Source organism: Trichechus manatus, unplaced genomic scaffold (assembly GCF_000243295.1).
Source record: "Trichechus manatus latirostris isolate Lorelei unplaced genomic scaffold, TriManLat1.0 scaffold00030, whole genome shotgun sequence".
Taxonomy (NCBI): Eukaryota; Metazoa; Chordata; class Mammalia; order Sirenia; family Trichechidae; genus Trichechus; species Trichechus manatus.
Genome location: NW_004443966.1, coordinates 20,194,981 through 20,219,397, shown reverse-complemented (window position 1 = coordinate 20,219,397; position 24,417 = coordinate 20,194,981). Strand labels below are relative to the sequence as shown.

The 24,417-nt window shown below is 56.1% G+C and overlaps 1 protein-coding gene across 3 annotated transcripts; it reads right to left on the bottom strand.

Moving 5' to 3' along the window:
* Positions 1 to 541: 541 nt before the first annotated feature.
* CSK (C-terminal Src kinase) lies at positions 542 to 23,784 on the bottom strand. Of its 3 annotated transcripts, none has more exons than XM_004374751.1 (13): positions 20,712 to 21,354; positions 5,693 to 5,775; positions 5,255 to 5,368; positions 5,033 to 5,145; positions 4,321 to 4,540; positions 3,293 to 3,386; positions 3,035 to 3,100; positions 2,850 to 2,949; positions 2,669 to 2,759; positions 2,114 to 2,187; positions 1,826 to 2,021; positions 1,631 to 1,717; positions 542 to 1,416 (listed from the first exon to the last, which is right to left on the bottom strand). In XM_004374751.1, the coding sequence occupies exons 2-13, from the start codon at positions 5,705 to 5,707 to the stop codon at positions 1,234 to 1,236; spliced, it is 1,353 nt and encodes a 450-aa protein (XP_004374808.1). In that variant the 5' UTR covers positions 5,708 to 5,775; positions 20,712 to 21,354; the 3' UTR covers positions 542 to 1,233. The 3 variants fall into 3 exon arrangements, with proteins under 3 accessions (XP_004374808.1, XP_023585597.1, XP_023585596.1); XM_023729829.1 differs by lacking the exon at positions 20,712 to 21,354 and adding an exon at positions 23,376 to 23,784 and having other exon boundaries at positions 841 to 1,416; XM_023729828.1 differs by lacking the exon at positions 20,712 to 21,354 and adding an exon at positions 23,287 to 23,312 and having other exon boundaries at positions 841 to 1,416.
* Between the last annotated feature and the right edge of the window lie 633 nt (positions 23,785 to 24,417).

Below are 24,417 nucleotides of genomic sequence, written 5' to 3'. Positions count from 1 at the left end.
TGTAAGAACCACCAGAAGCTCAGAGCCCCCCCTTTCCTATCACCCTCCAGGGTCAGCAACTCCTCTGGGACACGAGGTGTTTGTCTCCCACTGGGGGGCCCCACCCAGCCCCCAGGCCCACCACTGTCCTCCCTCACTCTTGAACGGGGGCTTGCTTAGGGCCCATCCCCACCCAGTCCGGCCTGGGCCTCCTCCTCACTCCCTGGCTCCAGCCCTCCTTGAACTTAAAGCTTGACCAGCACAGTGAGAGAGGCAGCTGGAACCCCCAGGCAGCATCCTGTGGACTGGGCCCCAGAGCCTGAGCTGGCCCAAGGGCCAGGCCTGTACAGCAGCAGGACAATGGGGGAGAGGACAGGCTCACCCAAGGGCAGACACAGGACACTCACTCGTGCAGCTGACACAAAGCGGCGGCTACATCTCCTGGCCGTGCTCCCCACCCCGCCCCACGAACAGGGCAAGCACAGCCCCACTCACAGAGACAGGAGGATGAACAAGATGGCACAGTGGGGGCGGGCAGGGAGGGGACTGGGCAGGACAGAGGCTTGGCGGAGGAAGCGCCAAGGCTGGGCAGCGGTGTCCTCACGGAGCGGTTTATTACGATTCCATCTCACAAGGCAGGTGAGCGGCGGCAGCGGTACATGAAATCTAAGCCCCTGACAGACGTCTGCCTCGGGCGCATGCAAACAGTGCAACATGGTCAAGCGCAAACACGGGCGACCGAGGCGACATGGGACACTCAACATGGGATGGGGAACAAGGGTGGGGTGTGGGTCCCTAGAGAGGGGCCCTGCGCCCCCACCCTCACGGGCAGGACAGGAAAAATAAGATTCGTACTTCTTGTAAAATGCCCATTTGCTGGGTACTTTCTTTCTCCTTATCTTGAAAAATAATAAAAAATAAACACACAGAAAAAAATCTCAAAAAAGGAAAGGAATAAAACTCTGAGAAGGTGGGAGATGGTCGGCCAGGGGAGACCCGGCTGTGGCGAGAGCGTCTGCCTCCCGCTCCTCAGCCTCCTGCCTTCTCGGCCTCTTTATGGTGGGTCCATGAGAAGGCGTCTGGCCTAGGTGGGGTCCCTGGGGGGCCGGAAGGGGCACAGACTGGAGCAGAGGAAAGAGGCCCCCGGCCTGCTGGGGCTCAGTTCAGTTTTGGGCCCAGTGAGCAGGGGCACCAGGCCCACAGTCTCTCCAGGTCCAGTCCCCACAGGCCCATAGCCTGGGCAGAGGCGGATGGTCACAGGTGCAGCTCGTGGGTTTTGATGTGTTCAAGCTGCTCACGGAGCTGCAGGAAGGAGGGCCGCGTGGCGGCATCCAGGTGCCAGCAGTTCTTCATGACCTCGTAGACAGCGGGTGGACAGCCGTCAGGGGCGTCCATCTTGTAGCCCTTCTCCACCCGAGGAACGACGTCCTTCAGGGGCTGTGGGCAAGGGTAATGTGAGCCCATGCAGGGCCTGATCCTGGAGGGGACCCCTACCCACCATTCCTTCTTTGGGGAGCCCCTCTCTGCTGTCTCAGACCCAGGTTCAGGAAATGGCCTGGAAGCTCCCGAGGGCACAGCCCTGCCAAACCCGCCCCTGCTCCAAGGCCTCGGTCCCAGCCCTGCCCCTGACTCTAGCTAGCCCCACACTCACAATTCTTGGATAAGGCACTCGCCCAAAGGAGTAGATTTCCCAGAGAAGGATTCCAAAACTCCACACGTCAGACTTGGTGGAGAATTTCTGCCATGTGGAGCAGGAGAAGCAGTATTAGATTCTGGGACTCTGGGGCTGCGAGGTGACCCAGGACCCACTCCCCACTGCTCAGGCTCTGGGGAGAGGCCTGCCCACCTTCTCTCTCAGGGCCTCGGGGGCTGTCCACTTGACCGGCAGCTTGCCCGTATCTTGGGTGCTGGAGGCCTCCTTGGTGAGGCCGAAGTCGCTGACTTTGGCCACGTTGTCCTCGGACACCAGCACGTTACGCGCAGCCAGATCCCGATGCACGAAGTTGTTGCCCTCTAGGTATTCCATGGCCTCACAGACGTCTCTGGGGGCAGGTCAGCCATATGTTCCCTCAGACTGGTGCTCCCGTAGCTGGGAGGGGTCCCTTCTCCCTCCCCCAGGGGCTGCTTCACTCACAGTGAGAACTTGAGGAGACAGTCTCCGCCCAGCACCGACCGTCCCCGCGACCGCAGATAGTCCACCAGGCTCCCCTGGAGCAGGACAGACAGACCAACGGCCCCACAGGTCAGCCTTGCCCTCCAGCCCTCAGGAATGGTGAGGCTGGGTGTGTGGTGACACCCAAGGGAGGTGGGCGTAAAGGGAAGGAGCCGGCAGGGGGTTTCAGGACATCACTGAGTATTAGATTCTATGTGCTGGACGCTATGTTCAGTATTCTCCATGCATTATCTCATTTAATTCTAACAGATCTTAGAAGTAGGCACTGTTATCATCTCCATTTCACAGATGAGGAAACTGAGGCTTGGAGAGGTGAAGTGATGTGCCCAGGGTCAGAGTCAATAAATGATGAGCTAGGACAAAAGCCCAGCCCTGGGTGACTTCAAAGCTCAGTCGGAGGGAGGGGACTGAGGGACAGGGGCCCAGGGGCACGGTGGGGAGTCTTGGGGCAGTTGGAAAGACCATGCCTCATGGTTTAACTCCAGGATGGGGCTGGATGGCGGGGAAGGTGCCCACCTTGGCCATGTACTCAGTGACGATGTAGAGCCCGCCCTTCTCCTCCACGATCACGCCCAGAAGCTGTACCAGGTTGCTGTGCCGGAGTTGCCTGGGGTGGGATGGGGGTGGGCAAAGCCTGTTAACCTTCCCATCAACCCCTGCTTTGGTGACACCCCACCCACCTCTTGCCCCAACTCACGTCATGACCGAGGCTTCAGCCAGGAAGGCCTGGGCAGTGGCGTCATTCTTAATGCACTTGACAGCTACTTTGTTCCCTCGGTAATCGCCCAGCATCACGTCTGTGGGGAGACAAGGTCAGGGCTGTTCCCTGGACCCCCTACGGCAGCCGCGCGGCCCCCCGGGTCCCCCCCGCCCCCCGCTCACCTCCGAACTCCCCCTTCCCGATGGTCTGCAGCAGCTTCAGATCTTTCAGGCTCAGCGCCCAGCCGCCTACAGGGGGGGTTCAGGGAGGGGTGTTGGGGCCGGGGTGGGGATCACAGCTAGGGTGACAGACGCAGACCCTCATCATGTGTGTGGGGATCCTTGAAGGTCACCAGAGCTGCAGGATGGGGTATAGTATTAGGCAGCCTGGGTGGGAGGAGTTAGCGGGCAATCATGGACTAGGGCGGGTGTGGCACTCACTTCGGAAGAACTCATCCTGGGCCGCCACGGTGCCCTCCATGACCTTTGGTTTGATGAGTCGAGTGCAGAGCCCATCTGCGTCTGAGGTGTAGTGCTGGGGAGGGGAGGGCAGTGCAGTCAGAAGCAGCCCCCCACTCTGCTTCTACCACCCAGCTGGCTCACATGCACCACGCAGGTCTGACCACCAGAGGGCAGCAGAGGTTGGTCCTGCCCAGCCTGGAGTTGCTTGGGAAAGGAGGGAGGAGGACAGGACTGCCCATTTCCGGCAGAGCAAGGGTTAGGGAGGCCCCAGACTCTGACACGTAGTCCATTTCCGATGGCATCCCACACCCAGGTGCTAGACAGATACTCATTTGTCGCTACTACTCCGGGCCTCACCAGTGTCCTGAGGCAGCCCTGTACCCAGTCACATCCAGGGCCCTCCCAGACCAAGTCAGGCCAGCAGGACCAGAGAGTGAGTAAGGGAGGCATCTGCGAGGCCTGCCTGCTGCAGCGACCAGATGCCAGGTGTGGCCTGCGCCAGTAGAGCCGGCCTTGGAAGCTGAGTGGGGTGTGCTCACCTGTGAGCACATCCACAGGGGCGCAGGACCCCAGGGGGGCCCTGGGCATCCAGGTGCACAGCTCCCGAGGACATGCTTATATACACACATCTCTGGACATGTAGTTCTGTGCGCAGCTGGAGGGAGCTAGTTCTGGGATCAAACAGACTCGGAGTCTAGTCCCGGCACCCACTTTGTAGCTGTGTGACCTCAGGCAAGTCCCTAACTGCTCTGAGCCTGGTCTGCAAAATAGGGCTAGGGTCACCCTCTTTGTGGGCGGCAGCACTGTGGGGTGACACCAATCCTGGCACACAGCAGGTGCTCAGTTGACATATGAGGAAAGCAGGGCTCAAAGAGGTCCCACAACATGCCCAAGGTCGCCCAGCCAGAGTGGTGGACTGCAGCTAGAAGCCAGGTCTGTATGCCAAATCCCACCGGGGGGTTCAGGTGTGTGGGGCAAGCCAGCCTGGCAGGGAGGCACCTGCTCACCTCCACCAGCTGCATGAGGTTCTCAAAGTACACCTCCTCGTCGATGCTGAGCTTGCTGGCGTGGTACATGATGCGGTAGTGCTCCACCTTGCCGTCGCAGCTCACACACAGCGTGTAGTCCCCGGGGTAGTTGGTGCTCTCCCGCACCAGGAACAGGCCTGTCTCCGGCGGGTACAGAAGCCGCTCTGCCTGCTCCCGTGTGATCTTGCCATGGAACCAGCTGGTGGGGTGGGGGGCCAGGCCAGGTCATGGCCGCCCAAGGGTACTGACCCTGGCACCTCCCATCACAAGCTTCACTTTCTGAAGGTCCTCCCTCTGTTCAGGAGCCCCATGGTTTCCACTTGCTCAGCGAGGCATTCGAGGCCCTCCCCTCATCTGCTTCCCTGTCCCTGGATGCCACACATGGGACACACACACGCGCACACACACACACACACACACACACACACACACACAGCCTTTGCATGTGCTGTGTCTTCTTCGCAGAATGCCCGTCTTTTCTTTAGTCCTCCTACTCCTATCTTTCCCCTATTTGAGGTCCAGCATCCATGTCCTTCCCTTCATTTCCGGAAGCCCTCGCAGGTGACACGTACACTCCAGCCCCTTACTCTAGCCTCCTGTTTTCCTCTGATTCTCTACTGAAGAACCAGGGACTCCTCTTCCTCCTTTCTCCCCAGACTGGGAGATCCGCCCCGTCCTCAGCAGTACTCACGGCATGAGGCTGAGTTTGGTGCCGGCCTTCACGCCCTCCCGCTTCTGGACGTAATTGGCTGGGATGATGCCTTCACGGCCCACTTTGTTCTTGGCTTTGTACCAGTTGGGGTCCTGGGAAGACGGCAGCCCAGACACATTCTTAGCCCCCACCCTCCCCTGCACAAAACCAAGCCCCAGAGGTGGGAGGGTAGGGGGCTGGGCACGTAAGGTCTCTGATTACCTTGGTGACGGCCACAATGGTGAGCACGTCTCCTTTGCAGAAGGGAAGGTCTTGCTCGGCAGTGCCGTGGAAGTTGTACTTGGCAATACATTCTGTACCGGACGGCCAAGCGGCCTGCAGGGCAGGTGACAGGTGGGTGTGCACAGCCAGGGGCCTCCTTCCACCCATCTACCCACACCTTCAAGGTCACAGCCGCCCTGTGAGCCTGGGTGACATGCCCATCCCCCAGAGATCCCCACAGCCCCAGTCCTGTGTCCACCTCTGAGGGCCTTGTGTCTGATAGTGCTCTCAGAATTCTACTTTGTTAAAAGCCAGGGCTGGGACAGAGGGCTGGGAAGAGGGCGAGTGGATTGATCTAAGCCCCTACTCCCCCTCTTCTGCTCAGCACCCGAGGGCGTGGGCGTGCTCGACTGCCCCAGGCCCCCAGCCCTGAGGTACCTGTATTGCCGACATCTTCTCAGGAGGAGATCCGTGTGCCTGTGTCACAGGGAGGCTGACCTGTCACTTTGGTACCATTAGAGCTGCAAGGGGGCAGGGGGAGATCAAGGAGGGGTGTGAGGAGATAGTCGCCACCCAGTCACTGAGGACCCACACTCCTTCCTCAGAAGAGTGTGGACAGGTGCCAAGGGCTTCCCAGAGCTGAGACTTGGGGCAGGACCTCCCTCTCCAGCCTCAGCAGGCTGAGGGACCTCCCAGCCCTGAGCCTCCAGGCCAGACTCGGGGTCTCTCCCAAGAGCACTGGATAGAGGAGGGGCAGGGGCATGCGGGCTGAGGGACCCAGGGATAGAGGAAGCCACCAGCCTCAAGTCCATAGGGAGCCTCACAGACCTGAAAGAATGGCCAACAGGGACAAAGGAGCCTCGGATATTAGTAGCCCCGGAGCACCTGACCCATCAGCCTCAGCTCTGGAGGCTGGCAAACATTTTGCAGGAAGGGAGGCCAGGGAAGCTCTACTGTGTGACTTGGGAAAGTCATGGAGCCTCTCTGGGCCTCCCACTTCTTTCCCCTCTGAAAGCATGTCCAGGCAGTATCCCCAAAGCCCACTGTACACTGACTCCTAACCTAGCCACCCCACTGCTAGGTCCACACCCAAGACAGGAACAAGAACATCCCCCAGCAGCGCGACGCATCATAAACCTCACACTGGATGCCCAGATGCCCACCGGAGAAAAACGGACACGTTGTGGACATTCACAACAAGTGCTATACCGCCAGCAGCGAACGCGAGTAAACCAGCGAGGCAATCACACTGATGCACGCCCAGCATAATGGTCAACACGAAGCCAGACAGAGGCACAGGCTGTGTGATGATTCCATTTGTATAAAGTGCAAAATCTGGCCAAATGGACCCGTGCTGTCAGGACAGTGACAGCTCTCAGGAGGGGGTGGGGCTGGAGGGGGTACGAGGGGCCTCTGGGTGCAGGTCGTGCGGACAGCCCGCGGCTGTCACTGGGTGGCTGACTTCGTGCTGACTCACTGAGTTGTGCCCTTACAACTGGGGCACTCTCAGGTGCGTATGTTGACTTCAGGAGCCCTGGTGGCACCACAGTTAAGCGCTCAGCAACTAACTGAAAGACTGGTGGTTTGAACCCATCCAGTGGCTGCCGGGGAGAAAGATCTGGTGATCTGCTCCCATAAAGATTACAGCCTAGAAAACCCTATGGGGCAGTTCTGCTCTGTCACATAGTAACGCTATAAGTCGGAATCTACCTGACAGCACACAACAAGAGCAGTGTTTACTTCAGTAAAATCTACCTCCCAAAAAAGCTACCCCAGCCAACCCCAGGTCCCCAAAGCAGCACACAGCTCCCTCCCTGTGCGTGCGCACACATACACGCACGCCCGCGCGCACACATACACGCACGCCCGCACACACACACACACACACACACCCACACCCACACACACACCCACACCCACACACACACACACACACACACACGCGCGCTTCATGGGCCAGCCCAGGGCTCCCACCACCACCACCTCCCCAACACCTCAGGAAACAGAGGGGCTGGGGCTACTGTTCCCTTTTTACAGAAGAGCACACAGAGGCTTGAGCAGGGTCAGGGACTTGTCTATGGTCACAGCACATTAGAGGAGAAATTCCTTCACACACCTTGCCCAAGCTCATTTTATAGACTGGAGAAGGTCTGGGGGCTGGCTGATGACCATAAACATTAGCCCCTGTCCCAGGCCAGGCAGTGGGAGAAGAGATTTCAGTCAAGTGCCTGGGGGAGTGAGTGAATGAGGACTGCAGAGTTAGGTGGGTGTCCTGGAGGAGGGAGTGCCAGAGCTGGGTGTTGAAGACTGGGGGGCTCAGACAGGCAGAGAGCGGGCTGAGGGAGGCCCCCAGGTTGGCACAACAGCCTGGGCAAAGGTGTACGGGTAGAAGACAGGTGCAGCCAGGAGGAACTGGCCTGGCTGGATGCTAAGGGTGAGGGAGGATGGGAGAAGACTCTGCCCCTCTGGGGCTCCCGGACCCCGAGCACTCCTCGCCAGCACCCCTGTAGTGGATGGTTTCAAGTGGGCCTGCATAAGCCTTGCTGGGCGGCAGGGGGCTTCAGATGCCAATGTGAGGAGCCAGGGCTGATTCTGAGGGGCCTGGAGCCTGAGATGTTATAGCAGGGGATGGGGCATGTAAGCCAGAAGAGCAGAAGGAGCTGGGGAGGCCTGGCCACTGCCCAAGCCTGGGAGACCACCCCCACTTCCAGGCCTCACACCTGGTTCTAGAGCCAGGCTGACCTGGGCTCAAAGCCTGGTCTTGCCAAGGTGCGCAGCTCAGGCAAATGACTCTACCCCGCCCCGGTGCACACCTCTCACCCTAGAAGGCGAGAACAGGATCTCCCACAAGCGGGGCTGTGGGGCAGTGTGATGAGACCTTGGACTTGGAAGTGGCTGGCGTAAGGCCTAGCACTAGTCCCCTCCCCTCCTCCAGACAGAAGGGCTTCCCTTCCTCCCAGAACCCATGGCCTTCCAGTCCCCAGGGGCCAGCCCAACAGCCCCTGCTGTCTACAGACAGGGAAACTGATGTCGAAGGAGGATAAGGCTGGACTCCCCCCGATCCCTGGCCCCAGCACACACGTGCGCACGACTGAGTCCCAGGGGTATAAGAACCACAGACCCCATGCTGTGGGAAAGCTATGAGTTCTTCCTACACCTATATTATACAAGCAGGAACTGAGGCTCAGAGAGGTTGAACAACTTGTGTGAAGTCACACAGCTAGTTAGGGGTAACAGCCCAGAGTTTGATTGCTTTGGGGTCTCACTGGGGTTGGCTCAGCCCCCAACCTTCAGGCCCTTTTGAGTAGGACCCTGCCTGCTCTCCACAACCCCTTGCCTCCCCCTCCTCTCAAAACTTGCCGCCACTGCAGGAGGGCGTGGAGGCTGTGGCACCGTTAGTCACCCTCCCAGCTGTCAGTTTGCAAACACTCCCTTCCCGGCCTGCAGCTGCTGCCACCGCCTCCCTACTGACTTGATGATAATAATAAAAATAATCACAGCCCTTGTTTTCTGAACACTTATTCTGCGCCAGGCCCTGTCCTTGGCACATATGGCTCATCAAATCCTCACAACAACTCGGAGAGAGACTATAATTATCCCCATTTCACAGATGAAGACCCTGGTCGAGGGCCAGAGAGGCAAGGTCACACTGTGAATGAGCATTTTCTCATGCTCAGGGTGTCAGATTCCTGAGCTACCCTACCCTCAGGGCCTCTCTGCAGGAGTGCCCCACACGGTGTCCCCAGGAGCTGTTGTCAGATTGGGACACTGGCCTAGCATGGTAACGGAGAGCAGAAGTACCCATGAAGGGCACATAGGGCAGAGGTGGGGTACTCAGAGGAAGGGGCAGGCTCAGGGGTGGTCAGGGTGGGCTTCCTTGAGGAGCTGGGCTTTGAAGGATGCAGAGGATCTGGAAAGGAGACCAAAGGGTTAAATCCTCCCCCTTTGTTCTACTGGCTGTGACTGTGGGACACAGTTTCCACATCTGAACAATGGGTTGGTGATAACCGCCAGCCCACCGGGCTATTCTGAGAATGGAGTCGCTGCCCCTCGGCACTGTGAGTAAAGCTGCCTTGATGCAGACACCCTGGAAACATGAGACATTGACCCTCTGATGACTTCTCCCGGTGCAAGCAGGAGCCTTCCAGCCTGTGTCTTTGCAGAGCCCCCTCCATAAGGCCTTGAGGGTCCCTCTGAGCCATGCCTTGGGGGTGACCTCCTCTCCCAACAGGTCAGAGACCCAGCCAGAGCCAGGGTTACCAGAAGGAAACTATAAACTTAAACCAGTTGCCACAGAGTCCATTCTGACTCACGGCAACCCACGTGTGTCAGAGTAGAACTGTGCCCCATAAGGTTTTCAATGGCTGTGAGCCTTTAAGAAGTAGATTCCTAGGCCTTTCTTCTGAAGCACCTCTGGGTGGATTAGAACCACCAACCTTTTGGTTAGCAGCTGAATGCTTAACCACTTATGCCACTCAGGGACTCCATACTACAAACTTAGGCCTCAATAATCCTGCTTGTATCAAGCATGGTCGGGGGAGGGTTTCTAGGGGTTATTTGAACCTGGGGCCAGGCCATTTTAAGGAGGCAGTATAGGAACATTGTCCTGGGAGTCAGGGGCTCTGGGTCATGCACCTGGCTCTGCCACCAACTTGCTGTGTGACCTTGGTAAAGTTGCTTGACTTCTCTGGGACTTGCTGGCTCCCCAGCACCTCATTCAGACCTCATTTCCCATCTGCCATTCCCAGGACACCTGTGTCCTCCCCACCCCCTTCCCCTTCCCCTTCCATGGAAGTTCCACTCGGGGCCTTCAAGGTGCAGCTGAGGAATCTCTTCTGTTGCACACCTGCCTACGGAAAACACAGTAGGACCATCCTGCAGTACTCTCTGTAGTAGCAAGAGACTGGAGGACAATCCTTCTGTCCATTAATAGGCGACCAAGTAAATAAATCACCGACTATCCCTAAGAGGCCACAGCATACCTCCAGCTGGGCTGGGGACAGAGCAGATTTCTAGGTACCGATGCAGAACATTCTCCATCACATGTTAAGTAAAAACAGCAAAAGAAAACAGCTCAAGTCATTGAGGGAAAAGTTGCTGGGGGAACAGGACAGTTACACAGCTTCTAAGTACCACCCCACCGATTAATCAGAAAGCGGAAAAGCCACCTTCACAGTAAGGATCTCAGGCAGACATCCCCATAACCAAGTGAGCAAACTAAGCATCACAAAGAATGAGACAAGCAGACACTATGTGCCTCCAGACACCATGCACAGATGAGCACACACATCATCTGTGTGGTGCTCCTGCCTGAGCTGTTCAGCCTGAACCCAGTCAGGAGGAAGCAATCAGACAAACCCAGAAAGAGCTGGCCTGGACTCTTAAATAAAACCAATGTCATAAAAGACTCCCTTTCCCCCTCCAAAAAAAAGGCTGGGAGAATGCACTAGATTAAATAGAACATAAAGAAGCTTCACTTCAAAAAGTAATTAATCAAAAACTAAAAATAAATAGAATATAAAGAAACATGACAACAAAATGTAACAAGTGATTCTAGATTAGATTCTGGATCAAAAAAAAAAATAGCTATAAAAATAATTTGGACAATACTGGTCTCTTCCCATCCAGAGCAAAGAAGAGTGAAGACACTCAAAGTCTCAAGGAAACAGTTCAACCACAGCCTCCACTAGCCCAAGACCACAAGAACTAGATGGTGCCCAGCTACCAATACTGACAGCTCTGAACAGGATCACAGTAGAAGGTCCTGGACAGAGTGGGAGAACAATGTGGAACAAAATTCAAATTAATAAAAAAGACCAGACTTACTGGTCTGATAGAGACTGTTGGAACCCCCAAGACTATGGCCCTTAGACAACCTTCAAACCTGGAACTGAACCCACTTCTGGAGATCACCTTTCAGCCAAACAATAGGCCTATAGAGTGAACAGTAACACCCGTGAGGGACATGTTGCTCAGAACAATCAACCATACAAGACCAAAAGGGAAGCATTTGCCCAAAAACACAGTTCAGAAGGCAGAAAGGGGCAGGAAAGATGGACGAATGGAAATGGGGCGCTCAAGGAGGAAGTGGCTAGAGTGCTGTCACATTGAGGGGATTGCAACTAATGTCATGAAACAAAACGTGTATAAATTATTGAATGGGAAACTAATTTGCTCTGTAAACTTTCATCCAAACCACAATAAAATATTCAAAAAAAGAAAAAAAAAATCATTCGGGGATAATTGGGGAAATGGAAATAATAGATAATATTATATATAATAATATAATTAGTAATGAATAAGGAAGACCAAAAAGAACCGACACATTTGAAATGTGGTGTTGGCAAAGAATATCGTATATACCACGAACTGCCAGAGGAACAAACATACCTGTCTTGGAACAAGTACGCCAGGATGTTTCTTAGAAGCGAGGATGGATGACAACATGCTTGGTAAAATAGGGTTTGCAAAAAAGAGGAAGACCCTCAACGAGATGGACTGACACAGTGGCTGCAACCACGGGCTCAAACATAGCAACAGGTGAGGAAGGCGCAGGACCGGGCAGGGTTTCGTTCCGTTGTACAAAGGGTCACTATGAGTCGGAACCAACTCGAGGGCACCTAACAGCAGCAAACAATGTTACTTTTCCTAAGTATGATCACTGTACTTATGTAAATGATACATGCTAAAGTACTAAAGGTATAAAGTACTGAAACTAACACTGACATAAACAGCAAAAAAATACATATACACATGCTTATGTATGCAACTTACAGACCCACGTGTGCATGTACAAATGGAGTAACATGTTAAGAACTGGGGAATCTGGGTGAAGGATATATGGGCATCATCATACTATTATTTCAACTCCTCTAGAGGCTTGAAATATTCAAAATAAAAAGATGGGAAAAAGCAAGGTGCAAAACTTTGTTATACTACCGCTTGTTTTTAAAAGAGGACATATAATACATATACAATCTCAGATAAACACAGATTATCTGTGGAAAGAGACAGGAAACTGATAAAGAGGTTGCCTTGGGGACCTAAAGGGGAGAGCAGGGACCAGAAGTATGAGGGAAGTTTACTTTCCACTGTATATTTGCTATTTTGACCTGTTTGACTTTTCTTTTTAACTATGTGCATCTATTACCTCCCCCACCGAACAACCAAATAAAAATAAGTAACTTCTTAAAACGCACCACCTCTGTCAGGGGCCTTCCTTGGCTCCCCAGCCGTGCTGGCTGCCGTGGGCCTCCACAGCCTCTCGCATCTCCTGTGCACCGCTAAGAAACTCACTGGTTGTAGCCTGTGGTTTAGGCAGACCAGGAGCTCTGCAGCGGGAAAGCTGGGCCCGGAGTGGCCGCTCAGTAAATGAGTGCTGGCTGGCTGGCTGGCTGAATGAATGAATGAATGAATGAATAGGAAAAGCGGGGCTGGCTGTACCACACTGAGATCCCAGCCCCATGGTCTCATAACCAACGGGTCTATACTTAACCCCAAACAGACAGCAACTGTCACCCCACCCCTACAGGGCTAGGGACAAGGGGCTTCGGATGTGGCAAGGTCAATGCTTCACTCTGACTTCCTGCTCCCAACCCTGCTCCCAGCAGCCCTTGTGCTGGGGTCCCGGGAACAGGCTAGGCATTGTGCCCAAGCACTGAGGTCAGTGGCCGCAGCCTCTGGCAGGCCCTTCTCGGGAGCCCAGAATGGCGTAGGGGGGGTGGGGGAAGGGAAGGAGAATTGGGAGCCTCGACACTCCCAGGCTGCCCTTTTCCTACCCCAGGGGCAGCTGCAGACCCCAAAGCCAGGCACGTGCTGAGGGCCCTGGTAGGTCAAGGGGCTCCTGCCCAGCCCCCTCACCAAACCTCCACTGGCTAATGGGGCGTGGGAGCCTTTGGTAACTGTTTACACCCAGCTAAAAATACTCACTGAAAAGGGAAGTGCACAAGAGACCCGGGGGGAACTCGAGGCCTTGGTCCCAGAGACGCTGGTCTTGCCCACAGGACCCAGCTACACCCTCTGTGGGTGGGGCAGTCACTGGAGGCAACAGGCACTAGGAAGGTCCACTCTGTCATCTCATTCTTGGAGCCAGTGTTTCTGGAGCCTTCCTATGTGCCCAGCCTCATGCTTGGTGGGCTGAGGGTGGGCAGGAGGTGGAGAAAAGGGCCCAGGAGGGCCTGCCTTTGGGGACCCAAGAATTCCACCCATTGGGCTCTCCTGTGCTCAGCCCAAGCTGGGTACTGGGGACCCCAACAAAAAGCAGACCTGGTTCCTGTCCTCCATCCTGGCTACTGGACAGTCCACCACGGCCTGGTGTGCTCAGTGCCTCAACAGAGGGAGGAGAGAAGGGGCAATGGGGGAAGGCTCCTAGGAAGAAGGGGGAGGGGAGGTGGAGCTGGTCCTGGAAGGATTTCAGGTGGAGGCATGGGGGTGGGGCACCAGGATTAAATTAAATAGTGGTACAGAGGGTGGAAGGAGCCTTGGTGGCATAGTGGTTAAGTGCTTGGCTGCTAACCAAGAGGTTGGCGGTTCGAGTCCACCAGCCACTCCGTGGGAGAAAGATGTGTCAGTCTGTTTCTGTAAAGATTATAGCCTAGGAAATCCACTGGGGCAGTTCTATTCTGTCCTATAGGGTCGCTATGAGTCGGAATCAACTAGAGGATAATGGGTTTGGTTTTTTTGTTTGTTTTTTACAGAGGGTGGGAGGAACCCTGGTGGCACACCAGTTAAGTGCTTGGCTGCTAACTGGAAGGTCAGAGGTTCAAACCCACAAGCTGCTCCGAGGAAGAAAAGACCTGGTGATCTGCTCCCATAAAGAATCCAACCTAGGAAACCCTGTGCAGTAGTTCTACTCTGTCCAACCCTACGGGGTCGCTCGCTGTGAGTCAGAATTGACAGGACACCCAACTACAACAACAAAAGGGTGGTAAAGAGCTTGTTAATTAGGGCTGAAGAGGGGGCTCGGGGTGGGGGTCCCAGGAGGCTTTGAACCCAGGCCCGGAAGTTTCCTACAGGTCACAGGACAGCTCCTGGCAGGATTAAGTTTCGGGTTTGGGCACACCCCCTGGGAAAGAGCAGTGTTCCTGAGGAGGGCGGGGGGACCATCAGCAGTTGGGCTGGTTTGGCAGCAATAGAATCAGCCCCACCCCTGGTTCTGCAGCACCTTCCCTGGCAGAGGGCACCCAGGCTGCCGGCACTGGGGCACCCCCGGCCACACAGCAGGCAGCGCCCCTGGAGGGCTCCCACTGACCCCAGCGCCTCTACCGCACAGATGTCTCAGGGCCCGGGGGCAGTCGAATTACTCGCAAGACCCTCAGAGATGCCTAACCCCCCCTGGGGGTTGCGGGAGGAGTGGAGGCACGCCCCACTTTGGCTCCTGCGTGCTGCCCCTGCCCCATCCCACCTACCTTGGGGGCTCCCTGAGCCTCCAGCACCCCCCCTGACCTAAGGGGAGAGGAGAATTTAATGGCTGAAAAATATTAAAAACCAAATTATGGCAACTCACTGGCTTTTTTCCCGCCCCCAGTGGCTCAGTGGGACCGGAAATCCCATCTAGTGGTTTGGGAGAGGTGGGGGCTGGGGTTAGAGGAGGCTAATGGGGGAGCCTCCTCCCCCATCAACGCGGCTTGAGGCTGCTACTCCTGGCCCAGAAAGGTTTCTAATTACCGCTCAGGAGCCTAATTACTGCCAGATGCCTCCCCAGGGCCCTCACCCAGGCCTCTGCTCCCCCAGCATCACCAGGCACAGGCTGTGGTCTTTGCATATTCATTTGCATACATTTACATATAGTCTCAAGTCACCTGATCTCCAACAAACCCCTTAAAAATCAAGGGTTGTCCCTGTCCCTCATCCCAACGTCCCCTAGTCACATTACGGATGGGGAGACTGACGCCTAGAGGCCCGTGAGCGGTCTAGAACTTGGGCCTCAGATTCCTGCTCCCTCATCTCTGAGCTGGGATGGGCAGAACACTCAGTTCAGAAAGTAAAGCTATGGGCCCATTGAAAAGGACATGCATACTTGCTCCCCACTGGAGGGAGAGAGGGTTTATCAGCAACCTCCCTCAGTAGGAGGAGCTGTGAAAATGAAAGTATGAGAATGAGCGCCCACGGAGCCAGCCCACTGTGAGGCAAGTACAGACAGCCATGTGTGATTCAGGACCGGGTCACTCAACTTCCAAGGAGTAAAGCGGGGACTTGAGCTCAGAACTGTCTGAACTTTGGTCAGGAGAAAACCCTCCCACCTTTCCCTAGGACCAGCCTGAAAGTGGACAGATGGTCGGTGGGATGCTGGAGGCAAGAGGGCGGAGTAGGCAGCTGAGGGGACATCCGCCTAGAGCTTGGCCCCTGCTCTGGGAAGCACAGGTTAAATTTGTGCCCACTCCTTGCTGGTCTGCTGTACCCTGCCTTGCACAGACAGGCCAAGAGCTTGTCCAGGGCCACACAGCAACTAGAAAATAAGAGAGGCCAGCAGCCCTGGAAAGGGCAGAAACTCTAAGCAAGGATCTCGCTTCCCCAAATGCTTCTTGGTTTTCATGGGCCCTCCCCCTCCAGGAAGCCCTCCAGGTTGCTCCAGCCCACGCAGATGCAGATTACCAGCTTTGAACTCCTACCAGCCCTGCCGGGAAGTCGGAACCACAGACCTTCCCTAACTGACTCCTCTGAGTCTGGTCTCTACTGGTTCTTCATTCTCCCCTATGATCTCCCTGCAGTGTGGACAGCATAGGCCACAGATGCACGGGACTGGGTGAGGACGAGGTGCTCGGCTGGGCAGGGGTCAGGTGACACCCAGGCTTTCCCTGGCCCACAGAGTTCAACTGTGCTGGGAGGACAGGCAGGAGGGCACAGCAGCCTCTCTCCAGCACCTTCCTTGACTCCTCCTCTGGGCCCAGACCAGGGAAGGGGAGGGAGGGGGCGGAGGGAAGCTGCGGTTGGAGGCCTAGCCCCCGCCAAGGCATACACAGCTAATGTGTGATGAGAAGCTGTCCCCCTCACAGCACCTCAAAACCAGGAAGAGAAACCCAGTAGACGGAAAGGGTGGGTTGGGCTGCCTGGGGCACTCCAGCCCCTGGGGACCTGCCAAGGGGTGCTCCTCAGGTACGGTGTGGACAGTCCTGAACAAACCACTTCTCCCTATGGGCCTTGGTTTCCCCATAGGAGAAATGGGATTCTCTATTTGGTCCTGCCAGTCTACCTCTAATCGGTGCAATCTGTAACCAATGGTGCTACATGGCACCTGAAAACCAAGCACCCAGTGGGTGGAGCTCTCTGGTCCTCTGGTGGGCTTTGGTCCCTCCTGGGGAGCAGGGGCAGGGCCCCAAGGCCAGCCTCTCCCTGCTAGCTTCTCCCCTCAGCCATGCAGGGAGCACACTAGTTCTTCCTTCACCAGCTCTTTATTTTTAGGTCTGAATTTGACTTTAATCATTACTTAGCGGATTCTATTTCCAGCTCTCAGATGAAGGGACCCAGAGGAGAGGAGGAAGGGAGGCAGTGCTCCCTGCCTGGCATGGGGGCAGCCTGCTCCTCCACCCATCCTGTCCCCCAGCCAAGGTGGAGAGGCTGAGAAACACCCAAAGGGCTCACCCCAGCCAGGCCAGCATCTTGGGGAGGACTCCACCCTGTGACCTCATCTCAGCCCAAGCTGTGGGACAGGAGGGCAGCTATAATGCCCACTTCCCCTACACCAGGAGCAGGAAGGAGGGAGCACCCCATAGCCAAAAGTCTGAGGTCACTGGCCTGAGGGACCTCTGCAGTGAATGGGCCACCTGGAAGAGGACCTTATGCCTAGGTTAGTCCCAGGAGTGCCAAGCTGAGACTACTTTTCTCCGACTGTCCATGGGGCAGCCCCAGGAGGGCCCCTCCCAGTTACTCTGGTCTCCACAGAAGGCAGAGCAAGAGGAAGCAAGGTGAGTCACAGCAGTGCGCCCTCAGGTTAGACCTAGGAGACACTCGGTGAGAGGATGCTAACACACAAAAGGTCCCCAGAGACTCTGCAGACCTTCTATGTTCCCTTCCAACTCCCCATTGGAAGGCTCTAGAATCCCCCAGCTTTCTTCCCTCCTGTACCCACTGGGAAAGGGAGGGAAGATGAGCTGGCATGGCTGCCCCGAGATTGTGGCTCAGGATGCCTGAGTTCCTAGCCTAGGTCTCAGTTTCACCAGGGGGCTAAGTAGGGTTCTCTTTCCACTGGGGAAATGCTAGGCTTGCCTAGCAAGTAACCAAACTGGGAGGCGGGAGGCAGCGGGCTCTTGGCAAAGAGGCCTAGCCCACTCAGCTGTGAGACCGGAAAAGGGAGGGGCGGGGTCAGGCCCAGGAAACTAACCAGCCTCATGTCCTGGGCCAGCCAATTACACTGTGATGGGGACAGAGAGGCAGGGTGGCGGGCAGGGCACTGGCCACAGCAGCCTAGAACCTCAGACTCAGAGGGTTTCAAAGGGTCACCCTTCTGCCCTGCTGCGTGAGCGGTCAGCCAACCTCCGCCCTGTGTGGCACGTTGAGCGAGACAGCCTGTGATGGGCATTCCTTCAACAATGCCAACTAGGGCTTACTCTTACAAAGGGCCTACTAGAGGCCAGGAGTCGTGCCAGGCACGTTCTAGTACCTGGTTAGTTATTTGCAAACACCCCCTCTGAAGCAAGTATCACCATCCCCATAATATATATAAAGGAACTCCAGCTCAGAGGCCAGTGACTTGCCCAAGGTCTCTCCACCTTGGACTAAACGGCACGGCTGGGCCTGGAACCCACGTCTACTTGCCCACTCTCTCCAATACCCCTGGCTGCTTTTGCGGCCTGCAGTAACAACCACCTCAACAGCGACAGATGGAAACAACGCAGGAGCTCAGTGACAAGGTTTGAGGCGGAGCTATTTGGAATATTCTGTAGCTTTTTAGACGGAAACTTACACCAGAGAACAACAAGAGAAAGTGTCTCTGGGCAGGGCATTAAACGGAAACCGCTGTCATGGCATATGCACAGGAGGAAGGAGAAAAGAGTTAGGAAGACTGGCAGCCAACTCCAAAACGAGAGCAGTCACTCTGTCAGGTGAAGAGAGAGTGGATGATGTTTGTTTTGTTTTCTAATTCTCTGTAGTGCTGTTTTGTTACATTCTCATTTCAGGAAATTAGTCCATGAGTAGTTTTCTAGGAGTGAATTTGCTTCCCTGGGACCTGCCTGCCCTCCAGCTCTGGCCTTGGTGTCTGGGACCTTGACAAATGACACCTGCCTCTTCTGTCATGGGACAGCCTCCGGGATTCGGGACAGCCCCCAGACACAGAAGCGTGACCACTGCTTGCTCCCTACCTCCTCTTTCCCAGGCCAAACACCCTGTTCTTTGGGGACTGGGTGTCAAGCCTCCGAAATCCCTCAAAAGATGGAACCCAGAACTGGACCCAGGCTGTCCTGCCAATCAGGACACCGTGCCAGGTCAGGCCACCTGGCAGCTTTTGGGACAGCCATGTCACTATGGATCTCAGGCCTTAACCCCTGCTGGTGCTTTTTAGAGGAAGCTAGAAATCTGCCCCTTCTCGAACACTTGGTGTGGGACACTGAGAGGTGGCTCAACCTCTCTGGGCCTGGTGCCCCTTGCAATGGTGCTGGAGAATGTCTTCTGCTCCTTTCTTGTCCTCAACCCAGTGCAGAGAGAATTGCAGTTACTAAAGAGCAGGCGGAAGGCACCAAGTCCACCAGGAAAAAACACATCCCTGCACACAAGCTAGCCTAAAGCCAGATTCCTTTCCACAAAGGCCTTGGGACCCTGGGCCTCATCCTCACAGCCCAGAGTTGATAAAAAAGCGCCCAACCATGTCCAGCCCCATCCCCAGCCCCTCAGGCTGGAAAGGAAGTTGGGTGTGGGACTGGGTGAAGGAAGCCTCACAGGCCTGTGACAGCTGGGCCCCCTCCACTGAGCATATCAGGGCCAACAGGAAAAAACTCTAAACCAAGGGCAGGGGTCTTGAGCAGGACAAAACTGTCAGCAGTCCTAAGAATGTCCAGACACAGCTCAGCATCCTCCAGGGGACCCCCACCCAGAGCAAGAGGATCTGGCCACACTCCTAACCTCACGCCCATTGCCTCTGCCCTGTTCCTGCTGGGGATACAGCAACGTAGACACTGGAACCCCCAGGGCATGGCGGGTGTGGGGGGGAGAGCTTGGAACAGGCCCTGCAGGTGTCCCTACCCTAACAATGTCCCCATGCCAAGGGTGTAGGACACTGCCAGCGGTGACAGGGCTCCCACCTTCTCCATCCTGATCCCATTCTTGTTCTGAACTTGAACGTGCTCCCGTGCCAGATGGCCTGAGGAGGTGGGGAGAGAGGGAGAGCTGGGTCTGGACTGACCACTAGGCTGTTGCAGTTCAGGGTTAGGGGACAGGACCTAGGCATCCTCGCCATGCCACACAGGTGCCCACTCACATCCACTGCATCCCGCCAGTGGGACCCAGCCTCAGGCACCAAGGGGAAACCCCATAGGCAGCCCTGATGGCGCCTAAGCCCAGACCCAGGCAGAGCTGGGGCCGGAAGCCCTCTCCCTCCTCTCGGGTCTCTGTGGGGGAGCACGTGCTAAACCCACACAGTTCTTCCGGGGCCAGGGTGGGGGCCTGAGTCCCTGTTGGGTGAAGGTGCCTGCCTAACTCCACTCCACCCCCAGCAGCCCAGCTCTACAGAGCTGGGGATGAGAGGACAGCCGGCCTAACTCCGAGAGGCCTGGTGGAGCGACCTCCCCCTTTGAGCCTCAGTTCCCTGGTCTACAAAATGGGCAGGGAAGTGAACCCCTAATTAAGCTCCAAGCTCCGAGGATCTGGTGGCTGGACACGCCCCTTTCTGATACCTGGCCTGGGCCCTGCAGAGAATGAGAGACTGGGCTGACCAGGCTGCCAGGAGGTGGGGGCATGGTGTCACTTTCACCCAGGAGCCAGGCCTGCCCAGTTTCCCCACCCAAGGGTCAGAGGTCCCTTGGCTTAGGCATGGTCTTCTGGGAGGCTGAGAGTCACAGGTTCAGTCCCAGGACCTGCGCCTCTGGTGGGGCTCAGGGGAGCTTAGCAGGGCCTCAGTGAGGGAGGGGTCAGACCTATGAAGACCAAGACACCTGCAAGAAGGTCCTGGGCAGGGAAGGAAACACTCCCAGGAGTGCAGCCCCTTCTACAGGGCCCTGGACCATGTTGACCCTCTCCCTCCGGGCTCCAGCCACCCCCTACTCTGAGCTCCACACAGGGGACCTCAGGGTGCCCTGGGGCAAGTATGTGAGGCTTGCTGAGCAGTGTCTCCCTCCCGCATTCCCTTCCCAGTCCGATTCTGACAGTGACTCCCTGTAGAATTCGAACTCGGGAAGGAGGGTGTAAGGGAGTGGGGGATGGGAGTGGACACAACGGCGGTGGCAACAGAAGCGGGATGTGTGACCTCCACCCTCCTCCCTCTGAGGGACACCGACGCCCACCTTCTCCTGGGCTACAGGGCACTCACCTCTCTCGGGGCGCTGCGGTCCGAGCCACCTCACCGCGGGCGGCATCAGCGGCCTGCGGGACGGTCCATGCGGGCAGAGGGGAGGGAAGGGGCGCGGGAGCCCCCGGGGGGGTGCGGTGCAAAGAAGTATGGGTGTGGAAAGAGGAGGAGGAGGGAAGACCAGACCGCGGTAAGGGGATGGATGGCCGCGCGGCCCGGGTCGGGGAGGGAAGAAAGGCGGGGGAAGGGGGGCGGGAGGGAGTCGGGGGGAGGAAACAATGTAGCCGGCGCGGCCCCGGCAGAGTTCCGCTTCCGAACGCCGCCGCCACAGTTCGATTTTGGAACGTCGCGCCCGCTGCCGAGGGCCGCCCCGGACGCTCGATCAGGGGCCGCGGGGGCTCCCCGCGCTCCACGCCCTGGAGGCTCCGGCGGCCACAGGCTGGCTAGGGCGGGAGGGGCGGCTGACCAGGGGACGGCCCCGACGGTGGCGCGGCCAGGCGATCGCCCCGCTCGGACTCCACCCCAGCAGGACCCTAGGGCAGGGCGCGGGGTGGGGCGGGAGCGGGAGGGCGGCGACGGTCTCGGCGGCGGCGCCCAAGCTCAGCTCGCCCGGGGCTCCGCTGGGAGGAAGCTCGCAGGCCTGGCGAGAGGAAGCGCGGCCCGGATCCTCCGCCCGCGGCAGCGCGCCTGCGCGAGGGGGCCGACGAGGCGGCGCCCCCTGTCGGGCGCCGGGGGCACTACGGGGGTGTGTGTGTCTGCGCCCACGCCCTGCCCCCACCTGCTTGTCTGCGTTGGAGGCGCCTAAAGGCCCCTCCCAGAGGGCCGACCACCCCGCCTTGGTGCAAGCTCGGAGCCTTCTCCCGGCCCAGCTACCCCAGTGTAGCAGCGGTGGAGGGTGGGCCTGGATACTTGTCTTGGAGTCTGCTCGTGGGGAGTGGGCCTCATTCGCAGCAGTAAGCATTCATTCATACATTCATGAATACTTCCTGGCGCCGACAGCGTGCCAGGCCCTTTTCTGGGGTCGAGTAAGACCCCTTCACTGCTGTCAAGGATGGAGAAACTGACAGGCCAAGAGACAATCACAAAGAAGTAATTGATAGAAGTGGAGAGGTGATGTACAAGGTCCACAGGAAGCAGACAAGAAGGGAGGGCTAATGGGGAGACTTCACTGAGCTTAGGGCGCCCGGCGGAGAGAACAGCATGGACAAAGGCAGGGAGAGGTGAGAGAGTGGTGGCTTCTGGGAAATATGAATTGCTCAGTATGGCTGCAGCTTGCAGTGTGGTTTAGAGGGGGTAGTGGGACAGAAGGTCTTGGGCAAGCAGCAGGGGCAAGAGAGATTACAGAGACTTGTGGGACTTTCTGGGACTTTATTTTCAGCCTGGAGGCAATGAGGAAGTTGTTACTAGCTGTGTGACCTTGGGCAAGTTACTTAAAGTCTCTGTGATTTCAGTTTGCCCATTTCATCAAATCGGGAAAATAATGGCAGCAACTTCTTAGGGTTTTGTGGGGGAGGAAATGAGTTAATGCGTTTCAAGTGCTTAGTGTGCAGTGGCTGGAACATGGTGAGCCCTCAGTTAAGTGTTGGCTGTTACTATATACCATTGTTAATGAGGAGCAGGCAGGCGATCCACTCGGAGCCACAGACCAGACACTGTATGCTGGGGTGAGAGGTGGGGGGTGCAATGATGGGGAGACCAGAAATGCCAGTGTAGGTAGGGGGAGTCGGAGCACTTTCTAGGGACTGGGCCATAAAGGAAGGATCAGGCTTGGGTTGGGAGAGAGGAGGGGACATTTCCAAGAGCAGGGGGAAGTGAAGCTTGCTGGCAAAGTCTTGGAACCTGGAATAAGTAGGGAGGAGCTGATGGAGTATGAGGGACGGTAAAGACTGTTTGGGAGAGAGAAGTAGGGAGACGCTGTGGCTGCAGATTGCAAAGAGCCTTGAATGCCAGGAGCAGGAACTGGGTGTGCCCCTCAGACACACCACAGGTTGTACCTCTGACCCACTACACTCTGGGGCCAGCGTCTGAGCAAGGGGCTTCCGCTACAGGGAGGAAAGCAGTAACACCCCTGTGCTTTGAGGAGACTTCCAGTAAGTCTGAGATAGTAGTGGTGTAATGGAAAAAAGCATAGGTTTTGGGTTCAAATCTCATGATTAAATCTTGGCTCAGCCACTTACTAGCTAGCTGTGTGACCTTGCACTAGTTACCTAAGGTCTCTGAGCTTGGTTTCCTCTTCTGTAAGACCAAGCTCTGACTATACCTATCTCACATAGCTCTCTCTGGAGAGGTGGTACAGATTCAGCAAGATAAAGGTCTGAGGATGGGAGTGTGGGGAGAGTGCTCAGCAGGTTGGTTTCCCTTTCTTTCCTCTGATGTTGAGGTCTAGATGGAATGATAACATGGGGCTTGAATGGGGAGGGGGGAGTTCCTCCCAGCCACAGACAGGAAAACTTCCACAACTCTGCAAAGATTTCTAAAAGGGAGAATTGACATCTCCTTCCCCTCCCCTGGCTGAATCAGCTAGCAGGATGGGAAAGAAAGGACTGTTAGGATTTGTGGAAAATGCCCTAGTTCCCACATGGGCTTTGTCACTCACCCATCTCCATCCCCTTGGCCCCAAACACGCTTGACTCTTTTCCTTGGGTGTGCTGTGGCCCAGAATGTGAACTTTGGAGTCAAACAGACCTGCATTTGAATCCTGGTTCCACCTCTCCACAGCAGTGTGAAGTAAAAATTTTAACCTCTCTGAACTCCAGGCACTGGGGATAAAACCAGGAACAAATCAGTCACGGCCTCGTCCCGCAGAGTTGTCTTTTCTCTAGTGGAAGAGTCAGACAATTAACCTCCAACCTCACTTCTCATACATCATTTATTCATTCAACACAAATTTATTGAGCACCTACTAAGTGCTGGAGCCCTGGTGGCGCAGTTGTTAAGAGCTCAGCTGCTAACCAAAAGGTTTGCAGTTGAAATCTACCATCTGCTCCTTAGAAATGCTACTGGGCAGTTTTACTCTGTCCCATATAGTTGCGGTGAGCTGGATTAAACTCGATGGCAATGGGTTTGTTTACCAAGTGTTAGGTGCTGTCCTGGATGCTGGAGATCGAGTGAACAAGACTACCATGGCTCCTGCCCTAGAGAATAAATAAATAAACAAGGTCATTAGACCCTGTGGTATGAAGGCAATGAGCATGGGAGGGACTATGGAGAGGTGAGGCACTGAGCTCCACTTTCAGCCAGTCCTTGGGGGAGTGAGAGAGGGTGCTCCAGGCAGAGAAAACCCAAACCCATTGCTGTCAAGTTGATTCGAACTCATAGTGATCCTACGGAACAGAGTAGAACTGTCCCATAAGGTTTCCCAGACTATAATCCTTATGGAAGCAAACTGCCACATCTGTCTCCCTCACAGCAGCTGGTGGGTTGGATCTGCTGACCTTTCAGTTAGCAGCCGAGCACTTAACCACTGTGCCACCAGGGCTCCTGGCAAAGGAGACATGGAAGTTAACACCTGAGGTAGGAAAGGGCCCCGGGGCTTGAGGGACAGCCAGAGGATGGCCCCAGCTAGCAGGGGAGAGCGGATGAGAGGAAGTGAGGCAGATGGCAGGGGCCAGATCTTGTATGGCTTAGACTCCAGAGATTTTATTACATGAGTTTGGGTTTGATTACATGAGCAGTGCGGAGCTGTTGAAGGACTTTAAGCAGGGGAGTAACATGATCTAAAGCTTGT

Excerpts from the sequence above, each read along its gene's own strand:
- CSK (XM_023729829.1), bottom strand. Across the intron at positions 5,146-5,254 it reads CCATTGTGGCCGTCACCAAG|GACCCCAACTGGTACAAAGC; the intron begins GTAATCAGAGAC and ends CCGTCTTCCCAG. Across the intron at positions 1,718-1,825 it reads CCGAGGCCCTGAGAGAGAAG|AAATTCTCCACCAAGTCTGA; the intron begins GTGGGCAGGCCT and ends TCCACATGGCAG.